Below are 16,273 nucleotides of genomic sequence, written 5' to 3' on the forward strand. Positions count from 1 at the left end.
GGCTTTTGGGACCCCCTAGACAGCTGACGGTTATCAGAAGGCCAAACGTGCTGCAGCCCGAGCAGTTGTGGAGGCAAAAACTCAGGTCTGGGAGGAGTTCAGGGAGGCCATGGAGGAGGACTAACGGTCGGCCTCGAGGAAATTCTGGCAAACCATTCGGCACCTCAGCAGGGGAAAGCAGTGCCCTACCAAAACTGTGGAAAACACAGTGGAAGTGGGGAGCTGTTGACTTCGACTGGGGACATTGTTGGACAGCGGAAGGAATACTTTGAGGATCTCCTCAATCCTGCTAACGCGCCTTCCATCATGGAAGCAGAGGCTGAAGACTCAGAGGCTGACCCACTCATTGAACAAGCTGAAGTCACTGAGGTAGTTGAGAAGCTCCTTAGTGGCAGAGCACCGGGAGTGGACGAGATCCGTCCTGGGTACCTCAAGGCTCTGGATGTTGTGGAGCTGTCTTGGCTGACACGACTCTGCAACATCGTGTGGCAGTGCCCTTGGACTGGCAGACCGGGGTGATGGTCCCTCTTTTCAAGAAGGGGGACGGGGGGTGTGCTCAAACTACAGAGGGATCACACTCCTAAGCCTCCCTGGGAATGTCTATTCCAGGGTACTGGAGAGGAGAATTCGGCTGATAGTCAAACCTCGGATCCAGGACGAGGAACGCGGTTTTTGCCCTGGTCGTGGAACACTGGACCAGCTCTATACCCCCCGCAGGGCACTTGATCTATGTTCCTACCCTCACCTATGGTCATGAACTTTGGGTCATGACCGAAAGAATGAGATCTCGAATACAAACGACTGAAATGAGCTTCCTCCGCAGGGTGGTGGGGTCTGGGCATCCCTGCTCAAGCTGCTGCCCCCGCAACCCTGTTTCGGATAAAGCAGTAGAAGATGGATGGGTGGATGGCTAAATATTAGCATGTAACCATGCTAGCTCACAACAGAACTCAAATATAAAAGCCACCATGTTCAGTCACCATCTGTGGCACATTAACAAGAAGCTAAAACACGCTATCTGTGTCTGTGTGCTAACATGGAAAAATTAGCACATTAGCATGAACAGCTGAGCCTACATACAGTCATTTATACTGATTTAGTCACAAATGACCAAGAGGAGTTGATCCTGACAACTTTAGGTTAATACTGCTGTTAAGAACAAATCTCATGATTCTGGTAAACTGACCTTTTCTGTGGTGCTGTCTGATTTCCTAATAAGGATGTAATTACACTTGTGTTGTCTCTATTGTCCTTTCGTCCAATAATTTGTGTTTTCTAGGGGTGAAATTAGCATGACAACCACATGTGGTACCAACCTGGTTACAGACTTAATATTTCAGCTTATCTTAGGAATCCTTTAATAATAATATTATATTGATTGCACCCGTGCATTCAGTGAGCCCCTTTATATACAGTTACGTGGATGAACTGGGTTTCTAATGTCTTACTCAGATCAAGTGAAGGAACATGAAGAGGTTCTCTATTCAAGGAAACCTTGACTTCACATTATCCTGACAAAATTTACCCACATACCAAAGGATCCCACCTTGTGACCATACAAACACAAGCGTCAGCGAATATCCTCACCCGTGTGAGTCATTCTTTATAAATATCCTGTGGCAGGCTAAGGTCTTCATCCAAAGGCTAATGCTGCCATCAAGTGGTTGGCTTTCTGTTCACCTAAGCCTGAAAAACATGAACACATTGAATGTACCGTAATACTTTATGAATGAAGTTATTCCAGACCAAAGTCAATAACAACAACTCAGACAAATGTTTTCATTAAAGTGTATATTTGAGGATGGCTGAACAGAACAACAATGTAAAAATGTAAACTCCGAAGGAAAAGGAGGGGACAAAGAGCACTGAGCTACTAAGACATGAGTCAACTTAAGTTAGGAAGGAAACGTTCTGCCGCTCCCAAGTGACACAAAATGTTGAGGAAAAATGAAGACACAGGAGGGCAACGAACTGCACAACACATTAAGGCTTAGTCTGAACTCATCTGTTGACAAATGAGAAATCAACAGACACGACAGTTTCAGGCGTTTGTGTGACTGAGTAACAATGTGGCATTGTGTCGAAGGTCTCGCACCTGACGTGGTGACACTTGGTTTCAAAGATCAATGCAAACACAACAAAATAATTCAGACAAAGTTTATAAAAAAAAAAAAAAAAAAGTGACAAAAAATAAACAGGTAATACGAATAAAAGTCACTTTCTGTGGGATGTGACAAAAAGCTGTATGATGTGTTAATCTTTTGATGTGTCACTTACTTTGATTTAAAAAGAAAAAAAAGAAAGTTTCTAAAGCATGCACATACAAAAACTACGTTAGTGTTTAGACATCTGAAGAAACCCAGACACAAAGAACAGTGCAGTGCCTAAAAAAGTCAAAGGTTACAGCTCATTAAAGCCATGTCCCAACTCCAGGAAGCTGCTAAACTGACAAGTCAGCTGACAGGAAATTAGTCAACAACCTTTTTTTTTTTTCCTTAATTGACCATTTAGGTGAGATAGATATATCTTTATCTTCTTTTAAAGTTTCATATGGGAGATGGGAAAAATCAACCAAATAATCAATGACAAAACCAATCATCTTCTTAATAATCAATCACCTTATTAGGGGTTGGAAAGCCATTTCTTTTAAAGAACACTTGTGTTATGATCCAAAGGTTTTAAAGATGTAGTCCCAGACATGGGTGGTATAATGTAAGATGCTGATAGAGTGCATCATGGGAAATGTAAGATCCAACATTTTTGATGGGCTAAATGTTAAGGGTTATCTCAGCCCCATTCTTTCATGAAAACCTGTGGAATATCCCTTTAACAGGAGACAATTTGGATAATTTATCCCATCAGTCTCTTTTCAAGCGAAAATGTGCTTGTTTCATTCTGTATTTTATATAAATGTAAATGGAATATGTTGGGGTTTTGGATGTTTGGACGACAGAACAAAACATCTGAAGAAGTCGCCTTGGGTTCTGAAAAACTAGAGCACTTTTATTCAACTTTAATGCAATTTCTGACATTTTACAGACCAATCAGCTAACTGAGAAAATAATTTGCAGATTATATGAAGAAAATGATGGCTAGTTGGATCCCTAATTCTTACTGACAATGTGAAAAAAATGACAGAGGTGAAAAAAATGAGTATCAATTTTGGCTATTGTGGTAGGATTTACTGCTTCTCTCTCTTTTTTAATATCATTACAAAGGAAAAAAACGGGTTTTGGAAAAATCATTGTAATGTTTAATGAGATATTTGACTTTACAGTGTTGAGCAACGACATACTCAACTTTTAAGAGTTGTAAGCAGTATGGAATTAGGACACGGCTCTAAAGTACCCTAAAGATGGCCATTAGTCCACTGTAGTCACAGAAAAAGACAGAAGCTCTTCTGTTTCTTGACCTCACGTCTTCTCTAGTTTCTGTGTACAAACCACTGCCCCTTCACAGTTCACCAGTCTATTTCCAGACAACTTGAAAACGTCCAGTATCCAATGCCTCAGTCTGACCGAAGTGCCCAACCTCAACATTGATACAGGATGAGATGAAACGAAACTCTAACAAAGTAGACACACAGTCACAAATTACATAAGGGGATGATGATGATGACGACCAGCGATGAGGCACTAGGCTTTGCACACTGAACAAGAGAGCTCCCTCTGCAGGAAGGGAGGCCTAATTTATTATCACTACTTTTTACACGCACACACGTTGCTTGCTTCCATCTTTAAAAACCCCTAGCAGCAGAAATGTACAATCTATGCAATTTTTGAGAAAAAGGGCGGGAGGGAAAGAGTGGCAGGCGTTGTAAAAATTCACATTCATTCTTTCAACAAAACCTCAAGCCCCACTGTACAAGAAGTATTATTGCATTCACTGTTCTATTTGCTGTCATAGAAATAAAAAATATCACATAAAGAAATGAACAGAAAACCAAAAAAACTGCATATTTAAAAATCACCACAATAATCCAATATATTATCATCCTTTTAGACATTTTCTTTACATAACATATTTACACATTGAGCCAATTATTTTTTTTTCCCCTAAAGAATTTGTTGAAAAAGAAGGTCAGGGAGCCAGGGAGACATAAAGGAGATGGTAACGATGATAAAAAGGTTAATATTACAGATGGGCTGTGCCTAGACGGTGGCGTTCCTCCATACCGCATACTGTCCTCTGTACACGTGTCAGGAACAAGTCCTCAGCTTTCACGCCTGTGCTTCCTGCCTCTCAGTAATCAGTTCACATGTGCCACGGAGCAAAGTCGATGGGTCTTTGGTGCAAATGTTCCTAGTCTTCTCTCGTTTCCCCTCCACCTCCTCTCAGCCCGATTTCCGTTCTGATAAGCAGTTAATTAATGTACCACAAAAAAATTAAATTGACGCTGGACCAAGTAGAGCAGCCCTATGCCTTGCCACACATTCAAGTACAAAGTGGAAAAAACAAAAACAAAAACCCAAAAAACAAAAACCAGACAACAGAAAACAAAAAACAACAGGAGAAAATAAGCAAGACAAAGATCCTCTGAATAAAACGCACAACAGGTCTGGAGCTCGCCAGATATGACACTTCAACTTCCTCAACACAGGGTGGCGCCCTAATGAGAAGCGCTTGACAGCAAGTGCCAGATAAACGGCCACCGTGTTGTTCTTCATTGGTTGTTCAAGGTTTTTCTTCGCTTTTGTCTGTTTTTCCTAGAAGAGTTCATCACCGTCGTCATTATTTCTTTTGCAGTTTCTTGCCTTTCCTCAGAGCAAGCTTGTTCTTGATGTGTCCTCGCTTCCTCTTGGCAGTCTGGTCGAAGTGACCGAAAAAAGACAAAACGCATCAAATGACAAACCATCCAACTACACTAACTCCCATCTGGAATTTATGGGATGTAATTAGATTTAATTGACCTGCACATCATTTGTGGCTCATCAAACAGAATATATCATATGATCTAATGGCTGTGATGACTGAATATGAAGACTTTAGTTTCACAGAAATCGTTACTGAGGGCTTCAGTATAATGCAGAAATTAAATACACGTTATGTACGGTCTTAAAAGCAAACTGGAAAGTATAAACAACACTTTTAATAAGCTCTTATTTTACAGTGTTGATGAGTGTTTTGGACAAGTTTACGTCCTTTCCCGTCCATTTTCTGCCTCTGTAAGCTAAGCTGTTTTGGACCACTCCGTTGAAGGTGGAGTCAACGGTACAGCTTTCTATGTTTGCCAGTGAAAATGAAGTTTTAATTCAATCACTAAATGAAAGCAACTTTAATCAGTCGTTTAAATGTTAAAACAGGGTGCTTCCTGCTACCTTTTTGGAAGTGTACTTCTGCTTGGTCACTACGCTGCGAAGCTTGTGGTCCAGCGGCTCCCTGTTGTCCAGCTTCTTGACCTTGTAGATCCTGACCAGCCAGTGCTCTGAGGTGAACGCCTCCTCCAGGTGCTTGAACTTGATGTCCTTGTTGCCAATCTCAGCGTTGCGCGTTCGGTCGAAGCCGGGAGGCGTCCGGAAGTCCAGCTGGGAGATGAATAAGGATGTCATTAGACTAATGAGACAGCAGCAAGCTGCACGTCCTGGTTAAAATGTCGCATCCAAAAAGCTTCTTGGTCTAAAGGAACAGTCTGACATTTTGGGAAATGAGAGAATACCACACTCATATCTGTATGGTGACTGGAAACAGGGTGAAACAGCTAGCTTGGCTCAGTCTAAACCTAACAAAATCCAAAACAGTCGGGCACATATCCCCCATAAACCTAAAGTTGACATTTTTACACTGAAGGTTTCACTGATCCCTGTTTTCGGTCTTTATGCTATGCTAAGCTAAACAGCAGCTGGCTGTGACTTCAGACTGAGAGACATCAGCCCGGGTTCAATGTTCTCATCTGACACTTTCAGAAAGTCAAACTGTTCGAGAACGGTGTGACAATCATCTGAAGAAGACAACCAAAAATCAGTTCCATTTTAATTTCATCTCAGTTTTACTAATTCAAACAGCAGCACTGAACAGATAAAGACAAGGACAAACACAATTATAAAAGAAAAACAAAAAGTCTGATAGCACTTTAATTATAAAGCAGCTTTGGCGACTGTTACATTCCACTTTATATGAGCCTCTTACAACCTCTTGTTCCTTTTATTCCGCTCTAGAAACCTCCGACTGCAGCTCTTACCGTGTCTTTCTCACATTTGATTTGCCCTTGTTACCTGTCTTCCCAAAAACTACAGTCTCCATCTAACTTCCCTCTCTTCTCCTGTTTCCCTCCTTGCTCTTCAGTCTCCACTCAATGTCCCTTCGGGCCTCCAGCCCTTATTACTGCACCTCATTTAAGCCTTCTGGCAGCTTCAGAGGACACAGAGTATGAAATGGTAAATCATTATTAGTCACAACAGTTCACCCTCTCCTTTTGTATTGCTAAGAATGAGAAATATATGCCATATATTTCTCATTCCATTGTTTGGTTCTTTTACTACACACTTTGTATTCTGCATGTGTTACACATTGTCAGTATGAGCCTTTCATCTCCATTCACCGCTACAAGCTGCATCCTCGACACTCCTGTGTGCTGCACCCTGCTCTATATGTTGTCTTTTTCCTGATGTCCTCCAAGCCTGCGTTTCACCTTGTCACATCCTGTTTCCATAAACCTAATCAACCCACCCCCACTCTAACTCTTTCTTCCCTTGTTGGGCTCAGTCTCTTCTGTCCTCCATCTCCGTCTGCACCTCAGTCCCTCCGTCTCCCCCCCCTCCGCCCAAGAAAACAGAGCTTTGGCTGACTGTGTACGGATGGCAGCTGAATTGATTCTGCTGAGCTGCTGGTCGAGCGGTATCTGACTACAGCAGGGATGTAAGCATCTGGTAAGAAGGATTCCTCTCATCTCTCCTTTGCTACACCTGCCAGAAGTAGCCGTGGCACAATTCAAAGCTTCCGCCAATCCTTCACTTTCCTCCTCCATCCATTTCCTCTCTCCTAACCCCCCCCTCCTCCACCGAACCTCAGGAGCTCCCCAAGGCATCTCCTTAAATCCCCTTCTACCAGTCTGTCAGCCAGCTCAGCTTTTGAGATACAGTAGCAAGAAGTTTTACACCTTTGGTTGCTGTTATTCTCTGCTAAAGCTGCATGCTGCATAATGTATAGAAGCTGTACTTTTTTACTTCTCTGGTGATAGCGGCTGCTTGTTGCTTTCTGATCTTGACACAGACAGGGAACTCATTATTTGTATCTGCTAAGGGGATCATAACCCCTGCAGTAACTGTCTAGATTCAGTGAGGAGTTTCTCTCTAGTTGTGACCTCACACCTGTAGGTGAAAACAGTCAAGAACAGGCAGATTTGCGTCGAAGATTTTTTTTTTTTGGCGAGGAAGTAACACATCGAGAGAGTTTCGTCAGAGCTTATCTCCTCACCTGCATTTCACCAAATCGATAATAGGACATCTTGTACATGAGGCAGTTGAGCAGAGTTGGTGAACCAGCCTTATCCACCCTGAACTCTCCCTGAGGAGTGAAGTAGTCACTCTCCTGGGAAGAAGAGGAGGAGGAACGTAAGATTAAGATCCAGAAGAACAGACGACATGCTGGTTTAAAAATCACATCTCCGTTACATAGAAAACCAGAAACAATTGCAGCCTTCCTTAAGTCTGTGCGTGGTCTTAAAGGAATAGTTACACATTTATGGGAAACGTGCTTATTAGTCTTCTTCAGTGAGAAACCTGATTAGACAGACAGCATGTAAATGGCTGGGTGACTACCTGTGCATCCTGATTTCTATGAATAGCCTGATTTCTTGAATGCATGAAAACCTGAATGTGTTTTCGTGGCTGTCACTAGTAGTCATGTGTGGTGCATTCATGTGCTGGAGAAGAGGCAGCTGCAGCATTCATGAGGTGCTGTGTGTTGACAATTCAGATAAAAAAAAAGGTAGAGAGACATCACAAACGTGAAAATCTGTATTGGATATTTTCTCTCGAGAGTTCCTACGTGCCATGAATGCTCCACAACGAGCTAAACAGAGTCTGTCCTTGTGCATCATTATGAAGATTGAGCGTGTAAGAGTGGAGAGGAATCATCGATCTCACTGCTATGTGAGCACTTGCTACATGATCCCCGCAGAATCGCTGCTGTTGTGACTGTCTCACACTCACCCTGATGTCTTTGGGGTGCTCGCCCTCCGCTATCCTCACCATCCACAAGAACTTGTTTATATCGTCTCCCGAGTAGCCGATTACCCCTCCGAAGATTATCAGAACGTAGTCCACGTCAAGCGACCTCATGATTTTGTAGGCCGCGCTCTCGTTGGACGACATGGCTTTCCCAACCTAAAAACAGCGATAAAGAAAGATGGCGGTACTTTAAGACAAGATGTTTCAATATAGTAGTGCCAAAAAAAAAAAAAAAAAATAGAAATTATTAGTTAATTAATTATTAACATGCAATTTTCCAGCTCGGGATTAATAAAATCTATCTAAACAGAAATCCACCCTGGATTCTCTGTTGTTACATTTCCTGTGCACAGATGCTGAAAAGACAAAAGCCAGGAGGTAGAAAGCAAGAGAGAGAGAAGAAAGCAAGAGGAACTAAAGGACAAAAACAAAACATTACTTTGTTTTTGTCAGCAAAGAGAGGAAAAAATAAAAAATTGAAACCCAGTGAACCTGACAGCAATTAACCGAAATCCCCCAGTGCAGTGTAAATTCAATAGGAAAAGTTTAGGCAAACAAGATTATCTGGCTTGTTGGAAGGAGAGACATTTTTATACAATGTGGCAACACACACACACACATATATATATATATATATAAACATAAAGAGTCTGCTAGTCATCCAGTGGCTACAAGAGGAAATCTAGCTATGAGCATGAATCCAAAGGAAGGAAGAGAGCCAACAGATGAAGATGAGAATATGATAAGAGACAGAATTGCTCACCAGTGCTATATGACTGTTGTTCCACGTGTTATTATCCACCAGTGTGGTCCTGTTGGCCATGCCGGCTATCTGGTAGCCGTAGTCCCACCACGACATGACCCGTGCATGCTCATCTGTGTTCTGTCTCAACCAGTAGTAGGCCTCCCTGAAGTCATCCAGGATGTTACGCGTCCTAACAAGGAAAACCAGGTTGACAGGTAACAGCGTTGACAGGCATATGGCTGCGGAAGCTATTAATATTTCAGTTAAGACTTTGAATCAGAAGGGCAACAACAGCTGAAAAATGGAGCATCCTTGCATAATAAACCGAGGGTTTAAAACACACCTCGTTCATGTCGTATATGTCCTAAAATTACCTCGAGGAGCAGGAGCAGACATAAATTAACCGCAGGTAATCACGTTATGTGTGTGCGTGTGTATTTATGTGGGTGTTTGTGGGTATATATATAAGTGAGAGAAAAAAGAGCAGAGTGACAGCCTGCTGCTCCCTGTAGCATAGCTAAACCATTGTGTGAGAAGCGTGGTGGTATCATTAATATATGTATGAGAACTTGCGTCTACCATTTAGTCTTGGCCTTCAATATTTCCTCCCTAATGTTTAAAGAGAATAATTATGCATGTAAAGAATCTCAGAGAGAATAATATATCAGCTTTTTGTAAATTCAGAGATGGTCCACAGATGATTTCTGTGACCTAGAAACACTGAGTTAAGCAATCATATTAACGCTTATAGGTGCACATATCAATATTTCCACAGACCTCTAATGAAATATACATGTGTTCCCTCTCTCCTGCTGCTCTGTATGTTCGTGCACACTCACACACATGTGCTCATTTGCATGCAAGGTGGAGCAAGCCGTCCTTCTGCATTAAAAACTACAGACTTTGTCTGTCTGTTATTTAAACATCCATTAATGCATTAAAACTGAGGTGTGTGTGCTTGTGTAATTCGCACCCGTCGTGGTTGTACGAGGCGAGCACCACGCTGGGACTGGAGTAGGCGTTGCTGGTGACCCAGGTGCAGTGGACTGCGAACATCATGAGCAGCATCAACATGAGCATGGTGACGATGGACTTGATGTTTGGACCCAAACCCTCCTCAGCCTTCTCCTGCTCTGACACATGCTTGCGCACCTTGCCAGCCTGCAGGGGGAGACAACACTTTTATGATGGGCCGCAAAGTCTGCAGCTTTCCAAGGAGATTAATTATTGATCGAAATGAATTATTAAATAAACTAATTGAGTAAAGTATTTTATGAGCATCCTTAAGTTTTCCGTGCACTGCGATGAGTTAATATTATTTTATAGGAGTGGCAGAGAATCATTAAAGCTGTAAAAACTCTAGTTAGGAGGAAATGTCCAAAGTGTGAACATTTGTAATTTACCTGCACCTTGAATGATTTGCTGACACAATAGGACATACTTTGAAGAACTGTAAAGCTTGCAAGTATCCTTGTGACTATTTTAATTGGTGTGTGCTAAGACTATCCTCTACTGTCTGACAATTGTCTTGTTGTGATGTGATATATATGTGCTTTGTCCTCAGAACACAAAATGTGACATGTTGAAAGGACGTAATCCATGTCAATGGGAACAGCAGTCAGAACACAAGTGAAATTCGACAAAGTGAGACAGCTAAAGTTTTGGCAGCACCATCTAATAGCTGCAGCTGAATCACAGTTTACACAAACTTGAGGACAAAACCGTTGGGGAGGTGAGGAGATAAGCTGATCAACATGCAGCTGATACAAAAACAAACTTCTGAGCTGAAGGTGCTGCAAAGTCGTAAAGTCATGGAGGGACTTATTAAAACATCTCCGTGACTGCCGCTTTGTCTCTTCCCGTTTGCTGTGGTGTTACAGTGTGCATTTTTAACTATCTGACAAAAAAAGTGCCATAATAACACCTGCTGTAATGAACGCAAAGACTGACACATCTACAGATGTGGGTGTGAACTTCGACAGCTGTTCTGTCCTCTCTTGACCTTGTCATAAAGATTCCCAGAATTCCTCTTGTCGTCCTCGTCGCTGCTGTCCTCAGCTGGGGGCTTCTCCCTCTTCGTGTCATCCCCCATGTAATGCTCAAAGACACTGGAGAAAGCCACCGCAGACAGCATGCACACCACCGGGGTCAGTGTCAGCATCAGCCGCACCATCACACCGGCAAAATAGACTGCACTGATGGCGTACAAGGCCACTGGAAGGAAATAGAAAAAGGAGGTGGTGGGTGAGAGAGAGAGAGAAAGAAAACAGAGAACAGACACAGACAGAGGTCAGACAAAGAGAATGACGGTGCGAATGTAAAGAAGAGACAAGAAAATGGGGCAGAGAGTGTGAGAAGGAGATAAAGACGAGAAGGAGAGAAATTGAGTTGTTAGAGTAATGTAGCATAATCAGTCTATGTTGGCTGTGAACAACTCAAAGCCTAAATGGAGAGTGCGCTGGCTGCTTTCCGTCCTTGAAAAGTGCCAACGCGGTTCAACAGGTGCACGGCTAATCAATAGCTGTAATAGGCTGATTAAGTCCGAGGGAGAAACAGACCGCTGGAGGACTGTTTCTACCATTCAAAGGTTCTCTCTGCCCTTGACTGTCTTACTCTGTAAACATAAAAGTTTTGAGTCGTTTTTTTCTTTTCTTTAAGAACAGGAATAAGTAGTGCAGCCCCCCAGGCAGATAGAAAGCTGAGAGTACATCACAATATTGCAGACAGTGGAGGCTACTGTACTGATGAGTGTATATCCTCTGTCAGGAGGCAATCATTCAGTTCCAGGGATAAGACTCCTAAATTCATGACACTCTCTGGATTTGTTTCATTTGTCTTATGATATACAATGTATAAATCCCGCATTTTAATCATGGCTCATTGTCAATAAAGCACATAAATCACTGTAACAGAACTACTAATGACTGATAAATAAGCAGTGACAAAATGGAGTTGTTAAGTGCAAGCAAAAGTACCATTAATTTTTAGAAACCATATTCAGTGACTGACCGATGGCACATTTCTGGATGGAAACATTAAAATCTGCAGGTAGGTGGTAAGAAACATACAGTAACAGCTGAACAATTCAGTTGGATAAGACAATAACAGCGACCAGAAGACAAATAATATGCCGAGAATAATGATAATACAATCTGCAGCTTAAATAAATTTCACATTCTCAAATAAGTTTCACATTCACACCTCTGACAGGTTTCAACGGCAGCCAAGGCTCATAGCTACTGTAGTATTTTGAGGCAGCCCTCATGCCACACTGACTAAATGGACAAGAGTCTTTATTGGACAGACTCAGACAGGAAACAGGGGAGAGAGAGAGAAGGGTATGACATGCAATGAAGGTCAGAAGCTGAAATCGAAGTAGTGACAGTTATGACTGTGGGCCATGCAGCATGCATTGTAACCATTTGGTAACCAAGGCGCTTCCCCGAGGCTGAGCTTACAGGTCCAGTGTGTAGGATTTAACGGTATGTAGCACTGTGGTTGTGGACTGCAACCAGCTAAACACCCCCCATCTAACCCCCCACTATGGTGGACGCTAAAAATGCAAAAGGCTCGCTTTAAATCCAGTGTTTGGTTTGAATATCAAACAAAGAGTCGGAGGATCACAAAGGTCAGTGGGATTCATTCTCTGAACAATGGAAATCAAACAAACGTCTCTAGGACTGCTATTATCTGGGAGGGACCTGTGTTTATGTGTTCAGGAAGATTTTGGATATGATTAAACGAAACGAGTGTGGGGGGTGGGGGGACACGTCCAGAACTAGTGGGCCTTTGCCACAGTGGAAATTATGGTTTTAAAGCATATTTTCAAACACTGCAGAGCTGTGAACACAAAATCTTCCTACCAAACACCCGCTCATCATTGATGTTCTTGATACAGAACCACAGGCCTGCCGGGAACGTGCAGACCAAGATGTGGAGGTCGAAGAAGAAGGAAACCCACGTCGTCGGCTGGTGCTCCGACACCGACGCTATGATGGGGATGTGGATCTTAGCATAGCTGCAATTAGAGGGGAGGGAGAGAGGGAGGGAGGACAGAAAGAGGCGAGGGGAGGGGAGAGACAGGATGTAATTCATGTTGGGTTGAGCGCATTGGGAATGTTGAGACAAATTATACAATAGACCCTCCTGATTAACTCCAGCATTAAGATGGAAGAAAATGGATATAACAATCCAGCATGCTTACAGTAAAATATGAACAAATTTAGCACTCGAGGTGCGAATGTTCTTTTGTCGCTGTTAGTTTTTACGACTCTGATGTTCCCTCTTTCTTCATTATGTCGTTTTACACAGCGGTTTCGGTACAATTTTAAATATTTCTCTCTAAAGTGTTTTGTGATTACAGCTGGGAAAGAGAAAACACACAGCACATTAAGGAATTAGTGTCAGCCTCGAGAGGAAAGAGAAAAAAAAAAAAGAAAAAGAAAAGAAATTCGACCGTACTGCTTCAGTCAGCAAACGAGGGGGAGAATTGATCGGGTGTGCTGAAATATCAAACACGTTGCAGTGCATTTAGAGAACACGGGGTGCCTGGTGCTGTTTGGAGGTAAAACAATGGTTCAACACAGAGCGATGCTGTGCTGTTTTCCCCTCTGGGATGGTGCAGGAGGGGGTTTATAGCCGTCTTGGAAAACGCACACACATGGACTCGCTTGAACAAGTGTTCCATCGACAGCGAGTGTGTGAAGGTCAGCAGGGCTTACCCGGTGTCCCAGAGAGAGTAGAAACGACCACTCCACGGAGCAATGTATCCTGGAGAAAGAAAAGACAATCAATACAGAAAAGCACAATGCTTGTCTTTTAACGCTTTCCATTTGAGCCTTGGAATGCGAGAACTGCTGCAAGCGGGGAGTTTGTTGAATTGTGATAAAGATAAGCAGGATAAAGGTTGGAAATCATCATCTGAAATATGAAAACAACTTAAACTTTCATTCGATTTTTCTGCTATGGTACAACATAATGTAATTATTTATATGGTAAACTCAGCCCAACTGTGCAGCTTTGAATAAATAAAATGGATAACACTGTCTGACCCACAGGCCAAGAGAAATGTGGAGCAAAGACTGCCTGAGGATAATACAACATACAAAACTCAAATATACTGTATAATGTGCATCTACTTATTCAAAGGCCCTTGAGGCTTTATTTCTGATGTTACTTATTACTCCATCACAATACATTTTCATGAATAAATAAGCTACAAGGTGAAATTCAGAAAAGACGGAAATCCTTGGTTTTTATCGGCTTAGAGTTTAAAGGTACCCTTTGGAGGTTGATGGTCTTGTTTTGGCCTTTTGGTCTTGTCACAAGCAACATCCTGCCATTGGTTTCACACTTTTTTTGCTGATCAACAGTTGATGGTTATATGCCAAAAATTCTTTAGCTATGTGGCAGTAAAAACTGCGAAGAAGAGTGTTAGCAAGCAAACACAGATGTAAATAAATCTGAGTTTATAATATCAAACAATCCTGCTTTGCAAATGTTTTATGGGGAATGAAATGCTTTCAACAAATCTGTTAGACCTCACGGATACCACACAATGGTTTTTGATTAAAAGTAGTGAAGGTAAACAGAACTTTTGTCTGTTTACTAGCAAAGTCCATAGAGCACTTTTAACACTCAAAACATCAGGCAATCTGTTCCATCAGGACTGTGTGGGTGTGTGATCAGACTTGACTGACAGAGCTGGCACCATATGTAAACAACCCCATGTTGATTCAGATGTTGCTGCTGAACATCACTTCTTTCCAAATGAGCTCCGCCTACCTTAAGCCAGCGAGAAGAGCAGAGAAAAACAAATTATTTTGAAATCTCTGGTGTAAAATAACCACAACTGTTTTAACATCAGAGAAAATCTTAACCTCCTTTACAGTAAGAAGTTGACAAGTGTGGTTCAAAACCAAGAAAATGCATCAATACTGAGAATATCTTCTATTGAAAGCACTTAATTACTGGAATTGACTTGTTTACAAATGTAACTGAAACCATTTAAGCTGCAAATTAGACTGCACGGGGCATTTTATGTGTGCATGCAAATGTATTATTTTGGTGAAGCTTTGATCTGGAATACATTTCAGCTCTGAACTGGTGCCTGGGGTTGTCACAGTCACTCATACGCTCACGCATGCATAGGCAACACCAACAAAAGCATTAGACCCTTAGTTTACATTTTTGTGACATCTGCACCAACATATAGCTGCACCATGTCCTTTGAAGCTCTTTAAGAGAGACTGTGATTAACGCGTATTGTAATAATTATCACAATCGCACCATCATAAACAAAATGGAGCACTTTTTAAATAAGATGTTAGGGAGCCCTGAACCAAAGCAGGCAAGAAAAAAGATGTGAAAAAGGAGTAAAAAATGAGATGAAGGAGCTATTTTGAGAGGTGATTTAAAGGATGACACTGATTTAACCAATCAATAATTGGCTACGTGTTCAAGATACTAAGGAAACCAACGCAGCTGCTGTGTTGCAGAGACTCTTATGAGATGAAAAAGTCTGTTAGACCAGGGAAGGACGTGCATCTTCACTGCAAAACTGGCACATCACCGAGCAGTCACTGACTCCCACTGCTCGATTCAGATGGCTCACAGATCATAACGTTTAGTGGACGTCTAGTTAAAGCCAGGGTCGTCACTTCTGCATCTGGCAGCGGCCAATCAGCCCTAAAGCAGGTGGCAGTCAATCTAAGTCAGTCTAGACGTGATGTGCCACCATTTCTTTGCACTGTGCAAAAGCCCCCCCTGCAGTGTTGATATAATCTATAGAGAGTGAGGAACGAAGTTGGTGATACAATACAATTAGCTTGCCTATTGTTTACTATTGTCTGTACTGTTGATCTGTGATTGAACAGGACTGTTTGTTGCCATTTGCTGTGCCGTTCGGGTTAACAATGAAGAAAACACTTCACAACTTCATCAGCTGATTGATTAAGACGCCCCAAGTGGCTGAAATGGAATACTGTGCATTTAAGATGAGTAAATAATCTACTAACTATAAGCTATGTCAATCTTATGAATGGGTCAAGATTCTGAGTATGTCAACTTCAATCTGAATCTTAAATCTAAACCTTCATGCTTCCACTGAGGCCAAAAACCCAGACACAGCTGAATTGAAAAAAAAAACAAAAAGTTAACAAGGACAAAGTTCAACCAGCCGGCTGTGCACGTCAGGGTTCAACCGGGCCAGTAAAAAACAACACATACACAAGTTCACAAAAAGGCACTCAGAGAGAGCACAATCCTCCCCCGATTCTCAACAGTCAACAGCACAAGCTGCAGCATCCCTATCAGTTTATATTTGTTTATCATTTCCCTTCCAGGTTGATTAGCAGCCTGC

The 16,273-nt window shown here is 42.1% G+C and overlaps 1 protein-coding gene across 1 annotated transcript in view; it reads right to left on the reverse strand.

Annotated features, from left to right (window-relative positions):
• Window positions 1-1,776: 1,776 nt before the first annotated feature.
• Window positions 1,777-16,273, reverse strand: part of LOC124074262 (dolichyl-diphosphooligosaccharide--protein glycosyltransferase subunit STT3B) — a 69,843-nt gene continuing 55,346 nt past the window's right edge. Inside the window, exons 8-16 of the mRNA XM_046416963.1 lie at window positions 13,635-13,683; window positions 12,777-12,931; window positions 10,916-11,127; window positions 9,887-10,074; window positions 8,932-9,103; window positions 8,151-8,324; window positions 7,414-7,527; window positions 5,319-5,525; window positions 1,777-4,806 (exon numbers count right to left, since the gene is read on the reverse strand). Coding sequence (XP_046272919.1) covers window positions 4,732-4,806; window positions 5,319-5,525; window positions 7,414-7,527; window positions 8,151-8,324; window positions 8,932-9,103; window positions 9,887-10,074; window positions 10,916-11,127; window positions 12,777-12,931; window positions 13,635-13,683 — 1,346 coding nt within the window. The 3' untranslated portion in view covers window positions 1,777-4,731. The remainder of the gene's footprint in view (window positions 4,807-5,318; window positions 5,526-7,413; window positions 7,528-8,150; window positions 8,325-8,931; window positions 9,104-9,886; window positions 10,075-10,915; window positions 11,128-12,776; window positions 12,932-13,634; window positions 13,684-16,273) is intronic.

Source organism: Scatophagus argus, chromosome 17 (genome assembly GCF_020382885.2).
Source record: "Scatophagus argus isolate fScaArg1 chromosome 17, fScaArg1.pri, whole genome shotgun sequence".
Lineage (NCBI taxonomy): Eukaryota > Metazoa > Chordata > Actinopteri > Scatophagidae > Scatophagus > Scatophagus argus.